This window comes from Pleurodeles waltl, chromosome 7 (assembly GCF_031143425.1).
Source record: "Pleurodeles waltl isolate 20211129_DDA chromosome 7, aPleWal1.hap1.20221129, whole genome shotgun sequence".
Lineage (NCBI taxonomy): Eukaryota > Metazoa > Chordata > Amphibia > Caudata > Salamandridae > Pleurodeles > Pleurodeles waltl.
Window position 1 is genome coordinate 97492127 of NC_090446.1, and position 24903 is coordinate 97517029.

Genomic DNA, 24903 nt, shown 5'->3' on the forward strand with positions numbered 1-24903 from the left:
AAATGTTGTAATTACGACACAACACGGTAGGAGAAGGTATTTGCTTCTAAAACCACAGGGTGCCCAAATAGCATCTCGCGTTATCCTGTCCTGCATCTCTAAACAATCAGAACCAATGGGCGGTCCAGAATGTGCTTTGTTTGATGACGTCCCTCTGGGTTGTGAAACCTCTTGTGACATCGCTCAGCACATGACGCCTTCAGGGCACCTTTCAAGGCACCGTGGGGTGAGGACAGTGGAAGTGAGCAGGGGGAGTCTGCAAACCTCATAAATCTGCAGAAGAATCCACTGTAAGAAGAAGTTCAGCGCTGAGACGCGTGCGCAATAAATCAACAACACCCCCACACGCGCCCTCTTGCGCCTTGCCAGAAGAATCAATACGGAGACAGTGTTCCCAGATGTGTACCTGGCTGCTGCTTGTTAGCATGACAAGCGATAGCAAACTGCATCCTCGGCTTGTTTGAAATCCGGATAAGCTTTTAAGCCATTTAACCAGATATGGACACTTTGGAGCGCGGAATCCACGGGCCTCCGGTGGTGCCCGCGGGTCTGATGCGCAGCGCACATTGCAGGGCCCTCGGGAGGAGCAACAGCAGATCTCTTTCTGCACTCTACAGCCAAAAAAACAGTATATTACCCACAACAGCAAATCACGCCCGACAAGGGAACAACAACAAGCGTGTTTCCTTAATTTGGCCACAAACTCTTTGAATGCAGTGGCGGAATGCTTCAGGAAAGCTGACTGATGGGCGGGCTGTGTGCAAGTTGTAAGACTGTGGCCACAACTGTAGATGTCGCATCTGTTTGTACCAAACCACTTATACCCTCGCAAAGATGGCGCCGATGGTCCGCGCAGAACAACAGACGTGCAGCTGGCTGTGGAAAGAGGGCCCCAGAGACAGCAGAACACAGATCACAGGTGATGCACAGATGGTGCTTAATTTGTACTTGTTTCCGGTGCTGAGCAGCGCCACTTAGTTTTGAGGGCGGGGCTTATTCTTCTGCCTCAAGCATTTGCTGCGAGTAAAATACACATAAGGGAAAGACGGATGAAGTGTAAAGCGAAAAAGCGTCACAAAGATAGAAAGTAGAAAGCTGCAAGAGTGAGCTGAAGGGGCAGGGAGTGGCTTTATATGGATTGAAGAGGCCCGAGATGGCTTCAGGATTACGCTTTCTAAGTATTCCGTGTTCACACATTTAATTGCAGCAGCCACCACATTTAATTGCAGCAGGAGCACCAGCACCTTTTTACTTACAAATTAAGCACTGTGCACAGATCAGGAACTCACTGCAGCGTCCATTAAAAAAAGCTGAATGCAAGCATTAAAATATAATGTTAGTTTAATTTTATTTGAATGAACTCATGGGGAGAGGGGTTAAACCTTTTTTTACATAGTTCTTTACTCTATTTCGAGTACAACCCCCGTCCTCACAAATGTTGTCTCTATAACAACCTGTTCGGCATTAAGGGCTGCCTACTCTAAAGCGTCAGCACTTAAAAAAAAACAGCTCCCCAGAGGCCTTGTTAAAACTTTTTTCCCCTCAAGCGTTAGTTTGCCTCACCATCTCCCGCCTTTTTCTCAGTTTCCTTTCCTTCAGCTCATTTTTTCCAGTCCACGTACATCATGTTTAGTTCAGTTTGTCAACAGTCAGGCCGATACTCCGTATGTCGCCTGACCATATTCTTGTGTTTAGTTACACCTCCTCTGAAAGCCGCATCATGACATCGCCAGCTCTGGTTCACCTTGGAGTCCATCAACCGCCCTTCGAGGTTGGCTTGTTCGTCCACATATCGCTATCGGTGTTAGAACTTGACCGGTGCATTTGTGAAATCCACACTTTCCTACATTACATGCGCCATTTTCACATATGGTGTGTCGGTATGGGGGAGTGTGTGAATGTGTGTGTCTCTTAGATGTCCCAAAAATGATATTTTGGTTTCCTTATAATGCTGCTGTGTAGTCTCCTCATAATATTGCAGTATGGTTTTATTCTTCTCACATCACTCTCTGATGGCCTCACAATGATGCAGTGTGACTGTCTCGCAGGGCTGCACTATGATAGCCTCAATGCTGCTCTATGATTGGCTCACAGTGGTGCTCTGTGATAGCCTCACAAACCTGCTCTATGATTGGCTCACAGTGGTGCTCTGTGATAGCCTCACAAACCTGCTCTATGATTGGCTCACAGTGGTGCTCTATGATAGCCTCACAAACCTGCTCTATGATTGGCTCAGAGTGTCGCTCTATGATTGCCTCAGAGTGCTGCACTGATAGCCTCAGTGCTGCTTATGATTGGCTCACAGTAGCGCTGCATGGTTGCCTCACAATACCACAGTGGTGCTCTCCGATTGCGTCACAGTGCTGCTCTATGATAGCCTCATGACACCGCTCTATGATTAGCTCACAGTGCCGTTCTATGATTGGCTCACAGTGCCGCTCTATGATTGCCTCACAGTGCTGCTCTATGATTGGCTCAGAGTGCCGCTCGGATTGCCTCACAGAGCTGCTCTATGATAGCCTCATAACTCTGCCCGGTGATTGGCTCACAGTGATGCTCTATGATAGCCTCATAACTCTGCCCGGTGATTGGCTCACAGTGATGCTCTATGATAGCCTCACAACACTGTTCTATGATTGGCTCACAGTGCCATTCTATAATTGCAACACAGTGCTCCTCTCTGATAGCCTCACAACACTGCTCTCTGATTGGCTCACAGTGCTGTCTATGATATCCTCATAACTCTGCTCTATGAATGGCTCACAGTGCTGCTCTATGATAGCCTCACAACACTGCTCTATGATTAGCTCACAGTGCCATTCTATGATTGCAACACAGTGTTCCTCTATGATAGCCTCACAACACTGCTCTATGATTGGCTCACAGTGCCGCACAATGATTGCCTCACAGTGCCGCTCTATGATTGCCTCGCAGTGCTCCTCTATGATAGCTTCACAACACTGCTCCCTGGTTGGCTCACAGTGCCATTCTATGATTGCCTCACAGTGCTGCTCTGTGATGGCCTCACAACACTGCTATATGATTGTCTTACAGTGCCGCTCTATGATAGCCTCATAACTCTGCTCTATGATTGGCTCACAGTGCCGCTCTATGATGGCCTCACTGTGCTGCTTTATGATAGCCTCATGACACTGCTATAGGATTAGCTCGCAGTCCTTCTCTGTGATAGTCTCACGACACTGCTCTATGATTGGCTCACAGTGCCGCTCTGTGATAGCCTCACAACATTGCTCTGTGATTGCCTCCCAGTGCTGCTCCATGATAGCCTCACAACACTGCTCTATGATTGGCTCACAGTGCCGCTCTGTGATTGCCTCACAGTGCTGCTCTATGATAGCCTCACAACACTGCTCTATGATTGGCTCACAGTGCCGCTCTGTGATTGCCTCTCAGTGCTGCTATATGATAGCCTCACAACACTGCTCTATGTTGGGCTCACAGTGCCACTCTATGTTTGACTCCAAGTGCTGCTCTATGATAGCCTCACAACACTGCTCTATGATTAGCTCACAATGCCGCTCTATGATGGCCCCACAGTGCTGCTTTATGATAGCCTCAAGACACTGCTCTATATTTGGCTCACAGTGCTGTTCTATGATAGCCTCACACCACTGCTCTATGATTGCCTCACAGCATTGCTTTATGATTGGCTCACAGTGCTGCTCTATGATAGCCTCACGACACTGCTCTCTGATTGTGTCACAGTGCTGCTCTATGATAGCCTCACAACACTGCTCTCTGATTGGCTCACAGTGCCATTCTATGATTGGCTCACAGTGCTGTTCTGTGATTGCCTCACAGTGCCACTCTGTGATTGCCGCATAATGCCACTCTGTAATTGCCTAATAATACCACTCTGTGATTTGCCTTGTAATGCCACTCTGGGATTGCCTCACAATGCCACTCTATAATTACCTCATAACGTCACTTTGTGATTGCCTCACAATGTGCTCTGTCATTGCCCCGTAATGCCCCTCTATGATTGCCTCGCATTGCCACTCTGCCTCGTAATGCCGCTCTGTGATTGCCTCGCAATGCCACTCTATGATTGCCTCACAATGCCACTCTGTGGTTGCCTCACAATGCCGCGCTGTGATTGCCTCGTAGTGCCACTCTATGATTACCTCAGAACGCCACTCCATGATTGCCTCACAATGCCACTCTGTGATTGCCTCAGAAAGCCGCTCTGTGATTGCCTCACAATGCCACTCTGTGATTGCCTCGTAATGCCGCTCTGTGATTGCCTCACAATGCCGCTCTATGATTGCCTCACAATGCCACTCTGTGATTGCCTCACAATGCCACTCTGTGATTGCCTCAGAAAACCGCTCTGTGATTGCCTCGTAGTTCCACTCTATGATTACCTCAGATCGCCACTCTATGATTTGCCTCAGAACCCCAATCTGTGATTGATTGCCTTAAAACTCCACTCTGTGATTGCCTCATAAGGCCACTCTGTGATTGCCTCAGAACGCCACTCTGTGATTGCCTCACAGTGCCGCATTGTGATTGCCTCACAATGTCACTCTGTGTTTGCCTCACAATGCCACTCTGTGAGTGCCTCTTAATGCCACTCTATGATTGCCTCATAATGCCACTCTGTGATTGCCTCAGAACGCCACTCTGTGATTGCCTCACAACGCCACTCTGTAATAGCCTCACGGTGCTGCTCTATGATTGCCTCACAGTGGTGCACTATGATTGCCTTGCAACGTCACTCTGTGATTGCCTCAGCTCTATGATTGCCTCACAATGCCACTCAGTGATTGACACACGGTGCTGCTCTATGACTGTCTCACAGTGGTGCTCTATAATTGTGGTGCTCTATGATTGTCTCACAGTGGTGCTCTATGATAGCCTCACAACACTGCTCTAGATTGCCTCACAATGCCACTCTGTGATTGCCTCACAATTCCACTCTGTGATTGCCTCACAATTCCACTCTGTGATTGCCTCACAATTCCACTCTGTGATTGCGTCACAGTTCCACTCCATGATTGCGTCACAGTGCCCCACCTTGATTGTCTCACAGTGCTGCTGTGTGATTGCCTCACAATGCCACTCTGTGATTGCCTCAGAAAACCGCTCTGTGATTGCCTTGTAGTTCCACTCTATGATTACCTCAGATCGCCACTCTATGATTTGCCTCAGAACCCCAATCTGTGATTGATTGCCTTAAAACTCCACTCTGTGATTGCCTTAAAACTTCACTCTGTGATTGCCTCATAAGGCCACTCTGTGATTGCCTCAGAACGCCACTCTGTGATTGCCTCAGAACGCCACTCTGTGATTGCCTCACAGTGCCGCATTGTGATTGCCTCACAATGCCACTCTGTGTTTGCCTCACAATGCCACTCTGTGAGTGCCTCTTAATGCCACTCTATGATTGCCTCTTAATGCCACTCTGTGATTGCCTCAGAAGGCCACTCTGTGATTGCCTCAGAAGGCCACTCTGTGATTGCCTCAGAAGGCCACTCTGTAATTGCCTCACAGTGCTGCTCTATGATTGCCTCACAGTGGTGCACTATGATTGCCTTGCAACGCCACTCTGTGATTGCCTCAGCTCTAGGATTGCCTCACAATGCCACTCAGTGATTGCCACATGGTGCTGCTCTATGATTGTCTCACAGTGGTGCTCTATGATTGTGGTGCTCTATGATTGTCTCACAGTGGTGCTCTATGATAGCCTCACAACACTGCTCTAGATTGCCTCAGAATGCCACTCTGTGTTTGCCTCACAATGCCACTCTGTGAGTGCCTCTTAATGCCACTCTATGATTGCCTCATAATGCCACTCTGTGATTGCCTCAGAACGCCACTCTGTGATTGCCTCACAATGCCACTCTTTGATTGCCTCAGAACGCCACTCTGTAATTGCCTCACGGTGCTGCTCTATGATTGCCTCACAGTGGTGCACTGTGATTGCCTTGCAACACCACTCTGTGATTGCCTCAGCTCTAGGATTGCCTCACAATGCCACTCAGTGATTGCCACACGGTGCTGCTCTATCATTGTCTCACAATGTTGCTCTATGATTGTGGTGCTCTATTATTGTCTCACAGTGGTGCTCTATGATAGCCTCACAACACTGCTCTAGATTGCCTCACAATGCCGCTCTGTGATTGCCTCACAATTCCACTCTGTGGTTGCCTCACAATTCCACTCTGTGGTTGCGTCACAGTTCCACTCCATGATTGTGTCACAGTGCCACACCTTGATTGTCTCACAGTGCTGCTCTATTATTGCATCACAATGCCGCTGTATGTATCACGATGCTGCTCTGTGATTGGCTCACAATGCCGCTCTGTGACTGCCTCACAGTCCCACTCTATAATTGCCTTGCAGTGCTACTCTGTGATTTATTGTGATTCTTTTAGGAGCTACACAAGTGGATTGTATTTTATTTTAATTGCATTTTTATTGCGCTCCCTACCCTGAAGATGTGTAGAGGCTCTTTACCAATCCCTGCTGACTACACTACATAGAGAAGCCAGTCCCAGTTAGCATTCCCCACCAATATCAAATGTATACATCACACAAGACATAAGACCTCAAGGGCCCTTAGCACTACCGGCCCTCGTTCCCAAAACTCAGTGTCTGCCGTGTGCCCCTCCTTCAGCTGTTCAAGCATCACGTGATCTACAGCCCTGCTTTCCAGGGTAAGTAAATATTAGACTGGGAGTGAGTTTCTTGGTCGCCTTCTCACATAAACACTTCTCAAATCTCACAGAATCTATTCAAGTCCATTTTATTTTTCCTCAGGACATAATTATTACAGAACACATGCAGGGGCAGCTCCTCCTCTAAGGCGGAGGTGTGTCGCCCCACTGGTTTTCCCCAAAAAAGAAAAAGATAATAACGTACATTACGTTATTATCATTTTATTTTTCGTTGTAGGGCGGGGCTGGGCTGGAGGGAGGTGGCCCAAGGAGGGCTATGTGCACATAAAGAGCGCATGTCTTTTTGGCCGGCCGAACAAGACATGCGCACTTTACGTGTTCTCTACCTGGCTGTATAGCACAGCCGGGTAGAGAAGATGCAGAGGCTCCCATTGCCAGATTGAGTGGTGAAACAGGCCGCTCAGACCAATCACAACGCTGCTTTCAGCTGCATCGTGATTGGCTGGGAGCCTGTGTAGCTGGAAGAGGACGAGAAGGAGAGACAAACGCGTCTCCCTTCGAAGGTAAGTGTTTTTTGTTGGGATTTTTAACATTTATTTATTTGGTCCACCCTCCCCCCTGGGTTCTTCGCCCCAGGTCCTGCCCAGCTGCCGCTGTTCAGTAGCAGCCGCCACTGAACAAATGTGCACATCTGATGTTGGAACAGAGGTGTTGATCAGGCTGCTGGGGGGGGGGGGGGCGGGAGGGGAGGCTCAAACAACTTTTGAATTGTGCCTGCACTGCAAAGAAAGCTAAAATAAGGTTCTGATTGCAGCAGCTTCTGTTTAGCACTGAATAATGCAATTTAGTCTAGTTTATAAGATACTTTAGCTAGAAACTTCATCGAGTTCGCACTACCTGGAATTTCTGACTTCATAACTTTACTGCATATGCCCCACTGGATCCCAGTACAGTGTGCCTCCTATGAAACCCTCTAAGTCCCATCCCCCACCTGTCACCATTCATCGGACACAACAGGTTAAATAAATAAAAGTAAAAGGTGGTATATGTTGATATATAACAGCCAGCTCAACAGAACTACCTTAAGTCTGCAGGTACACTTTAGTTCAAAGTGTTTAAACCTATTTGTGGCCCTGCCATTGCTTGTGAGACCTGTTCAGTAGCAGCCAGCGGCTGCTGGGAAGATCTTAGAGTGAGAGGGTGGGGGAAGAAATAGGTGGTGGGTGGGTTTATGCAGGCAAGGTGAGGGCCAACAGTAAATAAAACAAGCATTTGCAATACAACGTGTCTCGCTTTTTGCCCGAGTTAGACCAGTTAACATTATAAATTCCTAACTGGACTTTTCTTGCCACTTAAATTGAAAATGAAAAGTAAAACAGTTGACATAAGCGAGCCGATTCAAAGCACCACGGCCGCCATGAGCATGAGCCTGGGACAGGCACTAAAGGAAAAAGACGTTTGTTTGCAGTCAAACATATCGGCAAACGTGCAATTATCCATGTAACAGGGTAGATGTCCGGGGCTGTAACCAAACCACCCCAAGGATGGAGAAACGTAAACATTTACCAATAAAAACAAAGGATTTTAGAAAGGGAAGCCCAGGAATGAGTGATAGTGATAGGCATGCAGTGGGCGTGGTTAAAAACCCACAGATAGATTACAACAGGACAGAGCGCTTGCGCGCTCGAACTAAAAAGAAATAGCCACTTACTTTGCTTTCTGCACGACGTTCTCGCTCTGGTCCGTATCTCCTCCAGACTCCCAGGCTCCAGCAAATACACCTAACCAATCACTTTGCTGCTTTCATGCAGGTAACCAGCATGAAAGCAGCGCCAGGATTGGAGGGAGTAGCCTCTCACAGCTCTCTTAAGAGCACTGGAGGCCTGTGCTTTCTCTGCCCCAGCTGTCCTAGACAGCTGTCCTAGGTAGAGAGGTTTTAAATGCAGCAAGACTGCTGTCCAAAGAGACATGCATCTTTGTGTGTCCTGCTGTGATTCTTAGACTCCTGCATAACTCTGCTGGTGTCCCTCAATCCTGCAGGAGCCTCTGCAGTTTCATCTCTAACACCCACACAGTGCTGGCTAGCAGACTGCTCATCTCACAGACTGTGGCTACACACACACCAGCCAATTAAATACCATTCTTTGATATTTACCCGGCTTCCTGACAAATAACTTCTTCACACCTACCCATCACCATGACAATCTAAATAACATTTATCTTCCGCTACTTTTCATGCTTTCAGCTGTAAATGAAAATCATGTGTATCTAGCTGCCTAAATAGCTCATTTTTAATCTACTCATTTGGCATCCAGAAACAGAAAGTAATGCATATATATTTTTTTGCAGTTTATCCCTCTGCTAGTTCTACAGGAGATGTTTAGGATGACGCTGAACTCCCGATGCGTTTTCTTGTGTTGTTCCTCCTTAAGAAACACAGTAAAACTCTTCTCCCGATGTTACGGACACCATGAGCGTGCCCTGGGTATTAACGTGCATCTTTGAAGGGCGCTTCAGGGACAGCATTTTCATGCGGCCTAGAATCAAATGCAGCATTTGTGTCAATAACAAAACAAAAAAATTCACTGTGCAAATCTTTTGAACATTTTCAAAGGTGCTTTCCTCATTACCCATTACATACACATTGGTGCTTCCCACATGTCTGTAATGCAGAACACTGCTGCCAGGTAACTTGCTGTGTTGCACTCTTCAAAATCAAATAAACGCAGTGTGTGAATAATAAAAAAAAAACACAATTCTTTTGAGTAGTGCCAAGCTAAAGCATGTCAGAAGTACATTAGTGTAGCTCTGGACTCCCATGCTCCTCACAAAAACACAATTGCACTCTGAACTCTAAAGTTAATGGTAGAAAGGGAATTGGTACTGGAAAAATAGCAATACATTCCTCAATGCTGCCCATCGGTGTTGCTGGCAGAGGAAACACACTGTAAATTATGCACCTATCTAAGACATTTTAATAGCATTACAGTATCAAGTGTGTGACACAGAAGATCAAGCTCAAACCCGTTGTAAGCTTTATACTGCTGCTGGCTCAGGAAGATGAATAAACAAATAAAAGCATCACAGCTGCGTGGAGGGGACGCACTTTTTTCTGAGGACGCACAGACCTTCTGCTTTATTAACCATGTGCTCCAATACACTAATATTTCGGCACAGCCACATCCTTTCTCTATAGTACTAGTGAAACTTGTTTTTAGATTATAACATAAGGTCTTGAAACGACTGTGCGGTCAAGCCAGACTAAGAAATGGCCACCAGCTGTCCCTGGTGGCAAGGAAGGGGACAGCCGGGGTGGTGAGCTCTGGAAGTTCTCTTCTTTTAAGTCCTGGGTTTCAGGGAGAGTATTTATAGGGACCTCGTTGGTTGTTGATGGTCTGACCTCCATTCCATTTGTGCATCCCTCACACTCTCTCAGCCACGCGCCACCGAGGGCATCTCACGGTCCAGCCCTGCAGCTCAACAAGTAACCCAGCTCCTTGGCACGAGACTCCCACGTTACCCACCTGCTGGTAAATCTACTGGCAGTTCCGTGTTAGTCTGGCCCAGTCTGTAGAGAGCACGTGGTATCTTGTGTGTGTGTGAGACTGGTCTGCTCCTAGGAGTAGGTCGAGCCGGTGTAGGGCAGGTCTAGCTGCGAACACCTAAGTAGTTGTCTCTTTCCTGACACTGTCCTAAAGAGGGCAGTCTGGGAGCAGGCACGTGCTGTCAGCAGGAAAAGTTTGAAAGTGGCTGAATGGCTGGCTGGCACTTTAGAAGTACCTATGTGTTTACTCAGGAACCCCCACGGCATATATAATACCTTCAACTGATGCTGTTTTTTTAAGCCTACAGCGCGTGCATTGTGGGACTTGTAGTGTTGCTTTTGACACTGAAAGTGCGGACGGAAAAATAACTTATACTTGCATACACACTTTTTCCCTTGTGATAGCCAATGAGGCAGCTTCTGGCCTAGTCCCAGTGGCACTAAAAAACATCTGATAATAAAAAGCGAAAGAAAAAAAAACCTTTTTATTTTTTACGTGGGTGCTGCCGTGCCCCGATAAATAATATCACTATGTGAAAATATTCAACACTTTTTTTCTATTTATTTTGCCATACCCCTCACCCCCCTTCATTCTACAGGAAGATCAGTATTTCACCAGGCACATCAAATGGGGTGTTCTTTCAAGGTGCCCAGAATGTGACAAATTTAAATTCTTAGCCTCACTGAGCTGAACAGAAATCCAACTATGGAGCTGAATTATTTTTCAAATAAAAGTGTGATTTGATGTTCATGAAATAAATTCTTGTAGGCGCACCAGAGAACTGGAAAGCAGACCCAGATCTTTCAGATTGGTCCTACGTCTTCTCATGTTTAATAAATGTATCAGGTTTGAAGGAAGGGGCTGGTTATCAGGAAACATTGGGATATCTCTGGCAGAGCATAGGGACATGTCAGGCCTACCTGGAACAGTAGTGTTTATTGGCCTCAGTATAGCACTCACCCTATTCCTAAATCATCCCAGTAAATAATTATTCATGTTTGGAAGGCATTCAAAATGTTTTAAATAACCAAACATTTTTGCAATGAATCCAACCTGTTAACAAATTATTCTGACATGCATGTGTGCAAGTAGTCTGACCTGTTTTCACTCACAATCTTACACATTTACAAAGAAACCTGCACATTTATAATTCTTATCGAATGCTTGCATTCCCCCTATTCGAGCATGATTAGAAATAACTCTGTGTTAACAACAAATCCCACATGTTCACAAATAGGACCACATGGGTACCACGAATTTTACAAGTTGACTATCTCTCCCTTGCAAAGGTTTAGCCTGGGTATTCCCAAAATATTCTACACTTTGAAACACAATCTCACCTGTTAGAAAAGAATCACGTGTCAATGTTTTTTGTGCAAATGCATTCACATGTTTACAAAGAATTCCACATTTTTGCAAACTCGTGCGCACGTTTGCTCGTATTTACACGTTTACAAATAATTCACTGTGATTACGAATAATAAAACAACATTATAAGAGATATGCCTTTAGAGTTATGCCTTTTTTCCATAGGTAACCAGACCTATTTACATAAATACAATATATAAAAATAATTGAAAATGTAGAAAGAACCCTCCATTTAATCTAATATTCTTCACAGATTTATTTAGAATCCCACATGTTTACACCTATTACATGTTTACAAACTAATATTTATTTCATGCTTTTTTAGAATCCCCCATGTTTCAAGAATCGCATGTTTACAAAACAATAGAAATTACAGGCTTGTATATTACCCACATGTTTTCAAAGGAATATGAATTGCAGGTTCACATATATTTTTCAAATACATTCAAGAGTCGCCAGGTTAGAAAGGAATATTAATTAGATCCGTCCATTACCTCTCACATGCTTCAAGATTCACATGTTTACAAAGGAATGTTAGCCACACGCGTGAACAGAACCCTCTATGTTCTGAGGAATAACATGTTTGCAGTGATTATTAATTACAGACTTATATAGAACCTCACAGGTTTTCAAGAATCGCACGTTTACCAAGGAATAATCAATTGTTTAATTAGATTACATTATGGCCCAGGATAACTAGCATTTTGCACTGGGTGTGCATCACAAAGGTGACACAAACCTGTGCAAAATGTTTTTCTTGGATTAACTTTTCAGCACAAAACTTGTTTTGCCCTAGAAAGTTGCCTGAGAATAAAGCACAGCAGTGCAATGCGCAGCTTTGTGTTAGTCTGCGTCAAGAGGGCGTTCCATGGGTGGTACATGCACGTTTCCATAAAATCCTATCTACTAAAAAAATGTTAGCAGGGTATAGCATCAAAAAAATAATGCCACTTGAAAGCAGGTGTTAAAAAAGAGAAATGCTATTATGTTCTAACTTTTCCCACTTTTCATGCATGCTGCACTGTATAACACATAGCCATTGTGTGAACATTTTTAGTTTGTGTAGGTACTGCATTTTGTACTGAAAGGGCACTCTGGCAGTACAGTATCTACGCTAGACTCACACAGGCACCTTTGCAAAATGGGGCAAAGATATGCATGTGTTTGGCAGCCTAGTTGTGCGTCGTCGCAGGGAGAAAGCAGGATAGTGTGATATGTTTGTAGACATGGTGCTTTCATGCTCTCTCATGCAACACAGTGCAGCACCACTAGGTGCTATATTGCGGTGTGTGCCGGGTTTGTTAACTTCAGCATATCATTCTGTTAGAAATGTGGTCTTTGGTTGACCGTCAGGCTACCCCCTGATCAAGCAAGAACCCTCAGTCTAGTCAGGGTAAAAGAGCATCACCCTCAGCTAACCCCTGCTTACCCCTTGGTAGCTTGGCAGAGCAGTAGGCTTAACTTCAGAGTGCTATTTGTACCAACACACACAGAAACTCAATGAAAACACTACAAAATGACAACACAGGTTTAGAAAACTAGGAAATATTTATCTAAACAAAACAAGACCAAAACAAGTCAAGTTATGAATTTTTAAAGATTAAATAAAAAAATAGCGCTTGGAAACACAAAATGCTTCGATGAGGTGTTAACACGGCGTCGTGACAGAGTAATTCCCAACAATGCGACACCAGCGGCACCGGCCAAGGAGTCACGTAGACCCCCAGGTACAGTACCTTGGTGAAGAATGGAAACAAGCTGATGCGCGAAGTCGGGGATCGCGGCATCTGTGTGAAATGTTGAATCCGCGCACTTCAAGCGGCGTCGGGCACGGCGTGATGCAACGACTTCCACGGAGTCACAGACTTCGGCGGGGCTGCAGCGACGTCGGGCTTACGAACGTCATCGCGTTCCAGCGAAGATCACAGAGTCGGTTGCAGGCGGCGTCACTGGATCCAGCAGTGGCGTCGGTTCGGAGTCGTCTGAAGTTGATTTGCTTGAATTTTCACCAGCTTTTCCTTTCAAGGGCCCAGGGACTGGATAGGGCACCACTTGTCAGGGCAGGAGTCTCGGCAGAGAGTCCAGGTGCTGGTAAGGGAAGTCCTTGATGGCCCTGAGACCTCAGAACAAAACACCATTCCTCCTCCATAGTTTATGGCATGCAGTCTCTTATTCCACCACAAACACCGCTAGCCCAGTGCTCCCCTCCAAAGATTATGGTATGCCATCTATTATTCCATTCCATACATAGCTAGCAGGATTCCCCCCCCCCCCACCAAAGACTGTGGTAAGTTATCTCTTAATCCATTCCAGACATTTCTAGCCCCATTCTTCCGCATGTGCTATGCTACCTCTGATTCCATAAAAACATTGTTAGTCTGATGCTCCTCAAATGAAAGAGTGTAGTGTGCCCATCTCTTATTCCATTCTATACATGGCCAGCCCTAGGTCCCCTCACCAAAGAGTGTGGGATGCTTTCTCTTATTCCATTCCAGACATTGTTTACCCTATGCTCTTCCATCATATTGTGACTTAACAAACATCATTAGCCCAGTGCTCCCCCACCAAAGAGTGTGGTATGCTCTCTCTTATTCCATTCCAAACATTGCTAGCCCTATTCCCACTCTCCAAAGTGTGCTGTATGCCATCTCCTGGTCCATAAAAACACCCCTCATCTCACCCTTCCCCTAATAAGCACTGTGGCTGGCTATTCCATTTGATATGGAAGACATTGTCCTATGATATCTCATTCGTAATTGTATTTTTTGCACAACTCCTTATTTGCACATTTTTAATATATATTTATTGTTTATGGTGTTCGTTTGGTGCTGCGGATCTCCCATGCATCCTCAAGGTGTACTATGCAGATGAATGCAATGCTGAGTAAGAAATGCTACCTACCCCTCAAGTGCAAGCACGGCCCAGTCCCTACTTCTGGACACCACCACAACCTCATTAGAACCCTTTTCATGGGATGCTTTGATATCAGTTAATCAAGCACACTAAAAAAGACCAATAGCAGCATGTTCACAGCAAAGCGACTCAACTGAGCCTCAGCACATCAAGTGAAAAGCTGTCCTCTGTCCCCCGGTGAAGGGCACAGTTAAACCGAAACGACTCTGTCTCCTTCTGTGGCACGTGGAAGTGGCTTATCTCACTGAGACACTGGAGGGAAAGCATGAGATTCCTCAACTATCACCTTAATGTACTAGACTAACTACAGTGGTCCCCTGACCACCTCACTGTCCAGAAACTTCAGATCAGTCCACGACCTGCCAAGCCAACAATTACATGTTAAGTGCAAAAAACAAGGGCAAATCCACAGGGCCCTAATGTTATGGTTTGTTTTCGAATATCCCTGAGGCCTCTACCCAAGTGTCTGTTCTTCCAAAACAAATAACTTTTTCAGGCAGACCTTTATAGTATATGGTAAATGATGAGAACACAGCAATTGAAATGCTTGATATCAGGGTGTTTTTACCATATAATCTTGGTTGCAGGGATCTCCTGGCAGTTTCAAAGGTGATATCACATGTGCTCCCTAAAAACAACACTGGATACTTAGAATGATAGTGCGTACTCTCCATGCGGAGACAGGATTCTGGATATTCCGAATGATGGTCCATGTCATCAATGCTGATAGAGGAGTCTGGGTTCTTAGACTGATGTTGCATTTCCTTTATACTGAGCAAGGATTCTGGGTATTTAAATTGATATTGCAAATCTTTCATGCTGCCATAAGACTCTGGATACCTATACCGATATTGCATATCCCACGTGTTGAGACAGGACTCTGGATACTTTGAATGACATTACATACCCTGCATGCTGTCACAGGACTCTGGATACTTAGGGTGATATTAAATATCCTTCATGCTAAGGCAGGACTCTGGATACGTGGACTGATATTGCATATCCTTCATGCTGCCACAGGACTCTGGATATGTAGACTGACATTAAATAGCCTCACTGCTGAGACAGGACTCTGGATAGGTGGATTGCTATTTCAAATCCTTCATGATGCCATAGGACTCTGGATACTTAGACTGACATTGCATATCCTTCATGCTGCCACAAGACTCTGGATATGTAGACTGACATTAAATAGCCTCACTGCTGAGACAGGAATCTGGATATGTGGACTGCTATTGTATATCCCTCATGATGCCACAGGACTCTGGATACTTAGACTGATATTGCATATCCTTCATGCTGCCACAGGACTCTGGATACGTAGACTAGCATTACATATCCTCACTGGTGAGACAGGACTCTGGATATGTGGACTGCTATTGTATATTCCTTCTGATGCCACAGGACTCTGGATACTTAGACAGATATTGCATATCCTTCATGCTGCCACAAGACCCTGGATATGTAGACTGACATTAAATAGCCTCACTGGTGAGACAGGGCTCTGGATATGTGGACTGCTATTGTATATCCCTCATGATGCCACAGGACTCTGGATACTTAGACAGATATTACATATCCTTCATGCTGCCACAGGACTCTGGATATGTAGACTGGCATTAAATATCCTCAGTGCTGAGACAGGACTCTGGATATGTGGACTGCTATTGTATATCCCTCCTGATGCCACAGGACTCTGGATACTTAGACAGATATTGCATATCCCTCATGATGCCACATGACTCTGGATACCATGGCCAATATTTATTCTTTTTTTTTGCGCCGCATGTGCGTCACTTCTTGACGCCAAAGTGTTGCAAACTTATAAAATACAGTTACATTTTGTAAGTTTGCGCCGCTTTTGCGTCAAATACTGACGCCAATGCGGCGCAAAAAAAGTATAAATACGGGCCTTAGACTGATATTGCATACCTTCCATGCTGAGATATGACATTGAAATACTTAGACTGATACTGCATATCCTTCAAGCTGCCACAATACTCTTGATACCTAGACTGATATTGCATATCCTCCTTTCAGAGACAGTACTCAGGACCCTTTGAAAGGATGGATTACTCCATCTCAACAGTGACGGATATCCCATCCGCCTAAATATAAATCTTTTAGGGAATAATGAGATTTATATTTCAGCGGACGGGATATCTGTCACCGTTGTGACGGAGTAACCCATCCACCGAGATCTAAATTAGGCCCTTAGACTGACCTTGCATGCCTCCTTGCTGAGATATGACACTGAAATATATTGCATATCCTTCAAAATACCACAGGACTCTGCATCTTTAGACTGATATTGCATAGTATCCTTGCTGAGATAAGACACTGGATTGTCTCTGGATTGGCAATGTCTCTAGTGTTGACGATTACTCCATTATGCATGAAAACTTCATACCAGAGATATGGATCATGAAGCTTGTGGTATTCGTTCTTACGGTTCTTCCCTCTAACCACGAGGTTTACTTCTTCAAAGATTAGCGTGTACACAGTTCTTAAGATTCTTTTTATTTAACTCTGACAAAAGCGCCAATGAGAGCTGAAGTTAGCAGACGCATCTTGTGGCTTCAGCACCATGGATAGCTACTGGGAAAATCATTTTTAAAAATAAACTCGAAGGGCTTGATGTACCAGTTTGTCGCGCAGTGCAGCAGCCGCAAATGCTGCGCTTCGTGAGATGGAGAGCATGAGTGCCCCTTGTTTACAGAAATATGGCACTCTCCTCCCCTCTCCCTAACGCCGGCGCAGAAATATGCAGCTGTGTGCCATGGACACACCATTGCACCATCGTGCAAGGGTGTCTCTGTGAGTCTAGCACTGGTTTTGTACTGGATACCCTTCCACTACAAAATACTATGCTTAGACTAACTTTAACATATTTTTCCACTTTGTATGTGTGCTGAACTGTGCAGCACACATGCAAAGTCTGAAAATAAAGGAGAAAAAAGGCGTTTCTTCTTCATAGCGTCTATCTGAAATGGCGCTATGAAGAAGAATGATGCTAAACCTTGTTTCCTTTTTTTGGTTAATAGGGCTTAGCGTCAGAAACCTTGGGTGGTTGCATGGGAAAGCCCATGCACAACCAGTGGTATGCCCCCTTGGCGCTAAGTAATGCAAAGCAGTGCTATGCCCTACTTTCAAGTGAATTTCCAGCGCTAAACAAGTTTAGCACTGGAAAGTAAATTAGTGAAAAAAGATTTAGCATTGTTTTGTGTAACTTTGGTGACGCAACCACAGCATTAAAACTTAGAAGTGTTCTAAATACCACACGTCCTCTGATGCATCCAAAATACATAATGCTGGGTGTATTGTAATTGCTTTATGTAGCACTTACGGCCCCTGATGAGGCGTTAAAGCGCTTTAAGGCATAGAAAGCATCCAAGTTAATACACAAACATTTGAGTGTTTGTGCACAAATATAAAGAACACTTTGTCCTGGAAAACACATTTGTCAGGATTTTACTGTAAAAATTATATTCTGCAAACCAAATCTATTGCTTTCCTTTAAAAAAAATGATCCACCAGTTCTCATCTGAAGAAATACATTGCCATCATCTTGGTCAAAATCCTCAAGTTTAGATCCATAGGATTCAGTGAAAATATTTCATTTTTTAAATTAAGAATGCGGCATTGTGTTAATTGATAAATTTTCATATTTTGTGTCAATGCTCATGCTATTTGACTGTTCACTACTGAGCCACCATTTTGCCTCTCATGCCTCATTACATCAGACTACCTGTCCTTATAGTTGGATATCTCACTTTAAAAGAATTGCAAAAGGAACATTTACCGCTTGAATTTAGAATTGTCAATTTCTAGGCAGTAAAACATGCACTATGTGGACAATATCAATGCATACATGCACACAACATTCAGAGGTTGTACGTGCATCCAGTCGTATATTAGATGTTTATTATTTATTTTATTTTATTCTCTTATTTGCGGAACTCTTTATAGCTGGATGCCATGTCCTAGTCTTTGTCAGTTGCACAAGGGAATTCACACCAGGACCTGTAACGTAGTACATGGATTTTCCAGTCTCCCACCTTGTGCTGTCGTTTTTGTGAGATCCATTTTAATGTTGATTCTTCTCTTGTTCCAGGCACATACGTAATGACGGTGACCGCGCAGGACGCAGACGACGCGACCACCGACAACGGAATTGTGAACTACAGAATCCTGACCCAGAATCCACAGAGCCCGGCCCAGGACATGTTTGTGATTCACAGCGAGACGGGGGCCATTAATACTGTTGCTGCTGGACTCGACAGAGAGGTAAGAGAAGGCCATGGATGGGTGTGGGCACTTGTAATGTGCAGCCTGGTCAGTCTTTCTAGCTGGTTCATTCTAACATCACTGGTAGCCGTAAAGTCTCAGTCGGCAGGTAAGAGTGCCAGCGACTCGACCTTGCACTCCTTTGACAGCAGAAATGTCTTTGCGTCAGAGTGTTATCGGATGATTCGACTGGTAGCCATAATGAATGAACTTCAGACTGTCATTGGCGTACTCCACAAGTAGCAGCACTTCAAGAATCACAGCGTGGTCTTGGAAGAGCTATCTGGTCCTCAGGGTATCATTTGCAGGTGCAAAATTAAGATGTAATTATCAATCCTTCATGATTAAACCATCTTTGCCAACACAACTATCACACTGTCAGAATGTTTGTGGTTTTAGCACTGATGTCCGTGCATCTGGACATCGTGGTCAAACTTCAGAAGTAGCAGTAATGTGTATGAATATGGATTTACTTGACAGTCAGTATGAGCCAGGCATGCTGGAATTTGGTTGTGCCAATGGTTAGACATAGTGACCAATTGATGGGACAGTGCGCATATCAGCAGAGCAAATGGCAGTAGAGTGTTCTTCTCAAGCGTGTGGGATATTAAAACACCTTAAAGATATTGAAAGATCAGATTCATTTAGTTTGACACTAACTCACACAAACCTAACAAACAATTATTCTACCCTTCACATTCAACCAAACACCAACAAAACAACAGACACTATCAAATGATTCCTCCAGTTCGATTGATGGCCTGCCCAGATCTTCACTAAAGGGAACCCAGAAACAAAATCTGCTACAGTGCTATCACAATGGTGGTTAGTGCTATATAAGGACAAACAACCTCACCTCACCTAACCTAACCTTGGGAAGTGGTACCAGAATATCTTTTTCAGAATATTGTCTTTCATAAATACTGTGTCCTAAGGACTGTATATTCAGATATCTCCCCATTGGGGGTACTATCCCCAGCTAGTAAGTGGTCCCAAAACTCTCCTATCCTAGCTCTACTCCTTTAAATCACTCTAGAGCAAGTACAAGCATTGCAAAATACCACACTGTTCGTGCCCATGAGCGCCACTCACGTTTTGAAAGGTGTCAGGTGAGTGGCAATGCTGGGTCACTGGCAATGCCCCACAGTGGGCAGTGAACCCACAGGTCTACACTCACCTGCTAGCTTCCAAACTCTAGCGTTCTGTGGTCAGGGTCACCTAGGAACATTTTCAAATGGGGATGGCCTTTAGTTGGTTGTTCCTTTGCTTGAAAAGCCCAGAGCATTGGCCTTGGGCTGCTCTAGGGCCTTTCTTCAAGTCATATGGGCATGGCTGAATTTGCCAGAGAAATGCCCACTCATGCCAATGCGCAGCGCGTCTGGGAATCAACTTCATAGCCTTTTCGACCACACTTTCCTGACCTGTTTAAGATTGCGCTAAAGTGTAGCCAGTGTCTTCAAATCATCTGTACCACCCAACTTGTAAAATGCATTTGGACACAGCCCTGTTTGTTTGGCTTCTGGTTCTTGGACACTGCCCTCTACGACTAAATTCTGTGGTCTATCCACTTCTCATCCCACTCCCCTCCCATTTAGTTTTCTCACCTCCACATAGTTATGCAAAGAACTATTCTTTAGTTAATAGTGGGCCATAGAGACAAGAAAGGCATCTCAGATTTATCGATTTCCAAGCAAAAGTTGTCACTCGATCCAAGAAAACCCTTCTATGTAGCTCATTTACACATCCATGGCTTGCAGTATGTTAACAAGGGCATGGACAGATACCTTTTAATCTTAAACTGTATTCAAATGCATCAGTTTAAACGTAGGCTACATCATTGATACTGCTGACATACTAATATCACCATTCACAGGTATAAAGAGCTAGTGCACAGGGTCTTGTTGCATGCTTTTTGTCTAACCTTAAGGAATTCTGACTTATTACTAGCAGATTTCAGTAAGAAATATTCAAAAGCCTGGTTAATTTGTAGCTATGTTGCTATGGGATAAGCAAATTACTGCTAACATATGTATAGCATCCGAAAACAGGATGAGGAGGGAATTCTTATCATTTATTGAAACTGGTGTTTATCCATTGAGCAGATGAGCGAGTGATGCAGATTATATGGTATGACGTCATGCTTAGGGATGTTACTGAATCACTTTCATAAGAATTAGGCAGATTAAAGGAGTATGTGCATCAATGAGCTATCTAATAAAACACATTGGGAAAAGTAACCTCAGAAGTAAGTTTCAAGAGTGTCATAGACTACCTATGTGCTAGGATAAAAGAACAAATTAAATATCAGAGCAGCTTTCACCAATTGTGTTAGCAAATAAAGTGGGCATTTAGGTTTTGTATGGAGTTAAGGGTGTAAAGTTAAAATATTTAGGGAGACCATTACATATTACCTGATGTTACTGAGTTAATAGCACCATTATACAAAGTAAGACTACACATAAGTGGATTTATTTTAAGACTACCACAAGTTTCCATTATTGTATGTCTTTCAGCTTTTGGTATGCTAGAGGATATAATGTTTTTAGTCACATGCTTTTTTGTTTGGAAACAGCATTGGAAGTCTTTCAGAGGTTCATGGGTAGTTTGTTTTAAAACATGATAAATATTGTGTGCTTTCGAGATTTCTTGTTCAATTATATCAGACATCATTAAAGTGTTGATGTCAAAATGAAAATGAAAACTGCTAGCGTAATACAGGCTGTCCCACAACATGCAAACACTTTTACTTTCAAGTTTCTGTCTAAATACACTTCTGAATAATATGTCAGTGTGCTCTATTTTGAGTTGGAGAATTTAAATGGTTAATTAAAAACTGATGTAATTCATGTCCAGACACAATATTCTTATGAACACAAACTGTATGATACACTTGTTGTGATATATTATGCTATGGAATTATCTTGAGTGCTGCTATTATAGCCTTAAAGCCCACCATAGCGGGCTATACCAGCCATCAAAGGCCCGTGCCAGAGTTTTTGGCTCAGACCTTTTTTTCAAGGGAGTGGGACTATAATGCCAGTATAGCCCAGCTACGGAGGGCTATAAGGCTATTAGAACTGTCTGCCACTAGAGGGACAATGTTCTAAGAAATAAAAGAAAGGCCTCACGGAGCAAGAGGGGAATAAAAGAACCTCGGGCTCTGTGAGGCCTTTGTTCACAGCAACAGCTGTGACCAACATTGGAAAGTTGGAGCTCCGGGCTTCTGCCGGCCAATAGAAGCCTTGAGCACTCCATTGTTTTCAATGGAGGTCCCAACATTCCAATGGTCTAATAATAGTTTCATGCCTTATTGGAAAACATCATTACAATAAATGTCTGTGATAGTCACAGAACTATCATGAGTGGTATTAATATTTTTAATGGGATGAGGTTTGGTGAACAGAACAGATTTTGAGCATTGAGTTGGGGGAAGTGTAATTTCCAGTTGTATTAATGACATTTGGTTATGTTCTTGAAGCAATGCCTTAAAATGTATACTTTAATGATGGCTTGGAGTATCTGAAACATTTACTATTGTATCTTCACTTCTAGTTATTACCTATGTGTCTTTCTTTGGATTTACAAGGGTGTCTCTACAAAGTCTTAATGAAACCTGTGTACTTTTACATATCTTTTTAAACTTTTTGGTAAATACTCTTTATTCCATGTAAGGCACTCTGACATCCAGGTGGCATGATTTTCACTATAGAAAGCTCCTAAAACATAGGTAGGTAGGTAGGTAGATAGATAGAGAGATAGATAGATAGATAGATAGATAGATAGATAGATAGATAGATAGATAGATAGATAGATAGATAGATAGATAGATAGATAGATACACGGCTAAGCCTTCTTATTGAATGTTTGCCAGTGGTTTCGAAGCTCTCATATTTCACAGGAAAAAAAGGTCTAACTGTGAATCATTTCCCTTAATTAACAGTGCTGAATTCATTTGCAGGATATTTATCTCCTCTATACAGATAAAGTTAAACACAGCATTTCCTCTTTTTCAGTGCAGGTAAAAACACACTTAAATGATGACAGTGCTGCTCTTAGACAATAAATCAACGCACATGGCAAGCTCACCCTTGCAAGCCCATACTTGATGCAAGCATCCATTAATAGATTCTCCCTAGTGTTTGAAAATAAATATTGTAAACACAGAACCTTACCGGTAAATGTAGCATTGCCTCCAACAAAAACACAAATTTCTCAAAACATTGACAGACATGTCCACAGTCTCAGGCAAACATTGAATACTAAACAGATGATGCTCAAATGCTCTAAATCGTTCAACAATGTACTAAAATCAATTATTAAATCTTGTAATATAAAAAATACATATCGACTTTCGATCTTGTGGTTTGTAATATCATCAGACAACCTCGATGGAAATATTGACCGTATTACCCAGTTACCCATTATGTATTCTCATAGAAAGTGAGAGAGACAGAGAGAGAGAGACAGAGTGGTGTTTTTGTGTGTGGGTGTGTGTGTGTGTCTCCCTTTACCTATCATGGGCAGTAAATCACTTCAATTCTCGTTAATGAAATGTTATTGTGTGCTGCATACAACCAAACATCTCCTTATTTAGGTTTGTTGAGTACAAACGTATTTTCCAGTCACTTTAGAAACCTGGTTCACTAGACAGATGTTATAAAAACTAGAACTACTGCTCTCCCCATGGATTGGCCCTGGTCACAGTCTGATCAACCGATGGTTAGGTACATCATCAGAGGTTTGAATGCTAGTGACCAGCGAAATATCCTCCAATTGATGGGCAATTGTCCTCTACAAAAAAGTGTGAGGGAAGGGTCTGATCTGATTGGCTATGAAGTTAAGTTAGTTCTTCTATCACAAAACATGGGGGAACTTAATACAAGACTGTCAATCAACTTCATGGACTACTCAACTGGATGATCTCCATGGATGTAGAGCAGACTGTGTCAACAAAAGGAATTAGGGCCTGGAAGTTATTCGAAAATGAGTGAAAGAGAAATCTGGGCCTGAAACTGAGTTAGAATCCAAGACACTGATAAGGTACTGTGGACTAACTGAGAGACCGGCCTTGCTAGTGACAGCTGCACCTATCTCTACACACAAAATGTTTGCAGACAGACCACTGTTGGTCACTTTCCACCTCCCCCCAAAAAATATTTGTAAGACCTAATGTAAGAAATGGTTGAAGGGTCTGGGGCCTGGGAGGCATTTGCTGTGTACACCAATTCATTTTCTAGGCTATTGGGAGCACAGTGAGTTTAACTTTCCAGGGGACATTCTCCTGGTGTTGACACTCTGATAAGATAGATAGACCTGGCTTGGCATTCCAGGGCTTCACAACTATCCCAATGCTGCTTAGGGGTTGCACTGATAAAGAGGTAGTGGTTCTAGTCCAAAAATTAATTTGGCATGCACCCTGAACATATTGAGGATACATCTGCACCATCAAGGAGGCAAAGAGTTACATAGCCTGGGCTTTATGACTGGACTGATAATGGTACATACAAATGTATAAGCAGTCTTTGTTAGACTTATTTCACACAGGTGTGACATTCCCCAGCAAACAGAGACACTTAAGCACATGTGGCTAGAACCTTATTGCAGTTTCTGTTTCCCATTGACTACAACTCACTAGGGGGCATATTTATACGCTGTTTGCGCTAAATTAGTGTATTTTTCTTTTTTTACACAAATTCAGCGCAAACTTAACTCCATATTTATATTTTACAGATAGACCCACCTAGCATCAAAATATTGGAGTTAAAGTAATTTTTTGGATGTGTGAAACCACCTTGCATCAATGAGATGCAAGGTAGGCGTTCCCTTTCCAAAAAGGACTCAAAGCCCCTAGTGCCTTATTTATCCCCCCTGCAAAAATGGTGCACGGGGGAGGCAGGCGTAAATAATGGTGCTAAGCCTGGTCAAACACCATGGAAAGATCCCACAGGTGCCCACCCCAAGCCCCAGCAACACCAACACCCACACCAGAGGGAAACCAGAGGATGGGGGACCCCGTCCGAGGTAAGTAGAGGTAAGTATTAAAAAAATATATTTTTAAAGTGCCATTGTGGCCCCTAAAATGGCCCCCCCTACATGATACGTGCAGTGGCCATGCCCAGGAGACCCTTGTCCCATGTGCTGGCCATTGG

The 24903-nt window shown here is 43.8% G+C and overlaps 1 protein-coding gene across 2 annotated transcripts in view; it reads left to right on the forward strand.

The window, feature by feature from the left end:
- Nucleotides 1-24903, forward strand: part of CDH4 (cadherin 4) — a 1524317-nt gene that overhangs the window by 1218430 nt on the left and 280984 nt on the right. For both annotated transcript variants that reach the window (XM_069243136.1, XM_069243137.1), the window contains exon 7: nt 18582-18754. In XM_069243136.1, coding sequence (XP_069099237.1) covers nt 18582-18754 — 173 coding nt within the window. The remainder of the gene's footprint in view (nt 1-18581; nt 18755-24903) is intronic.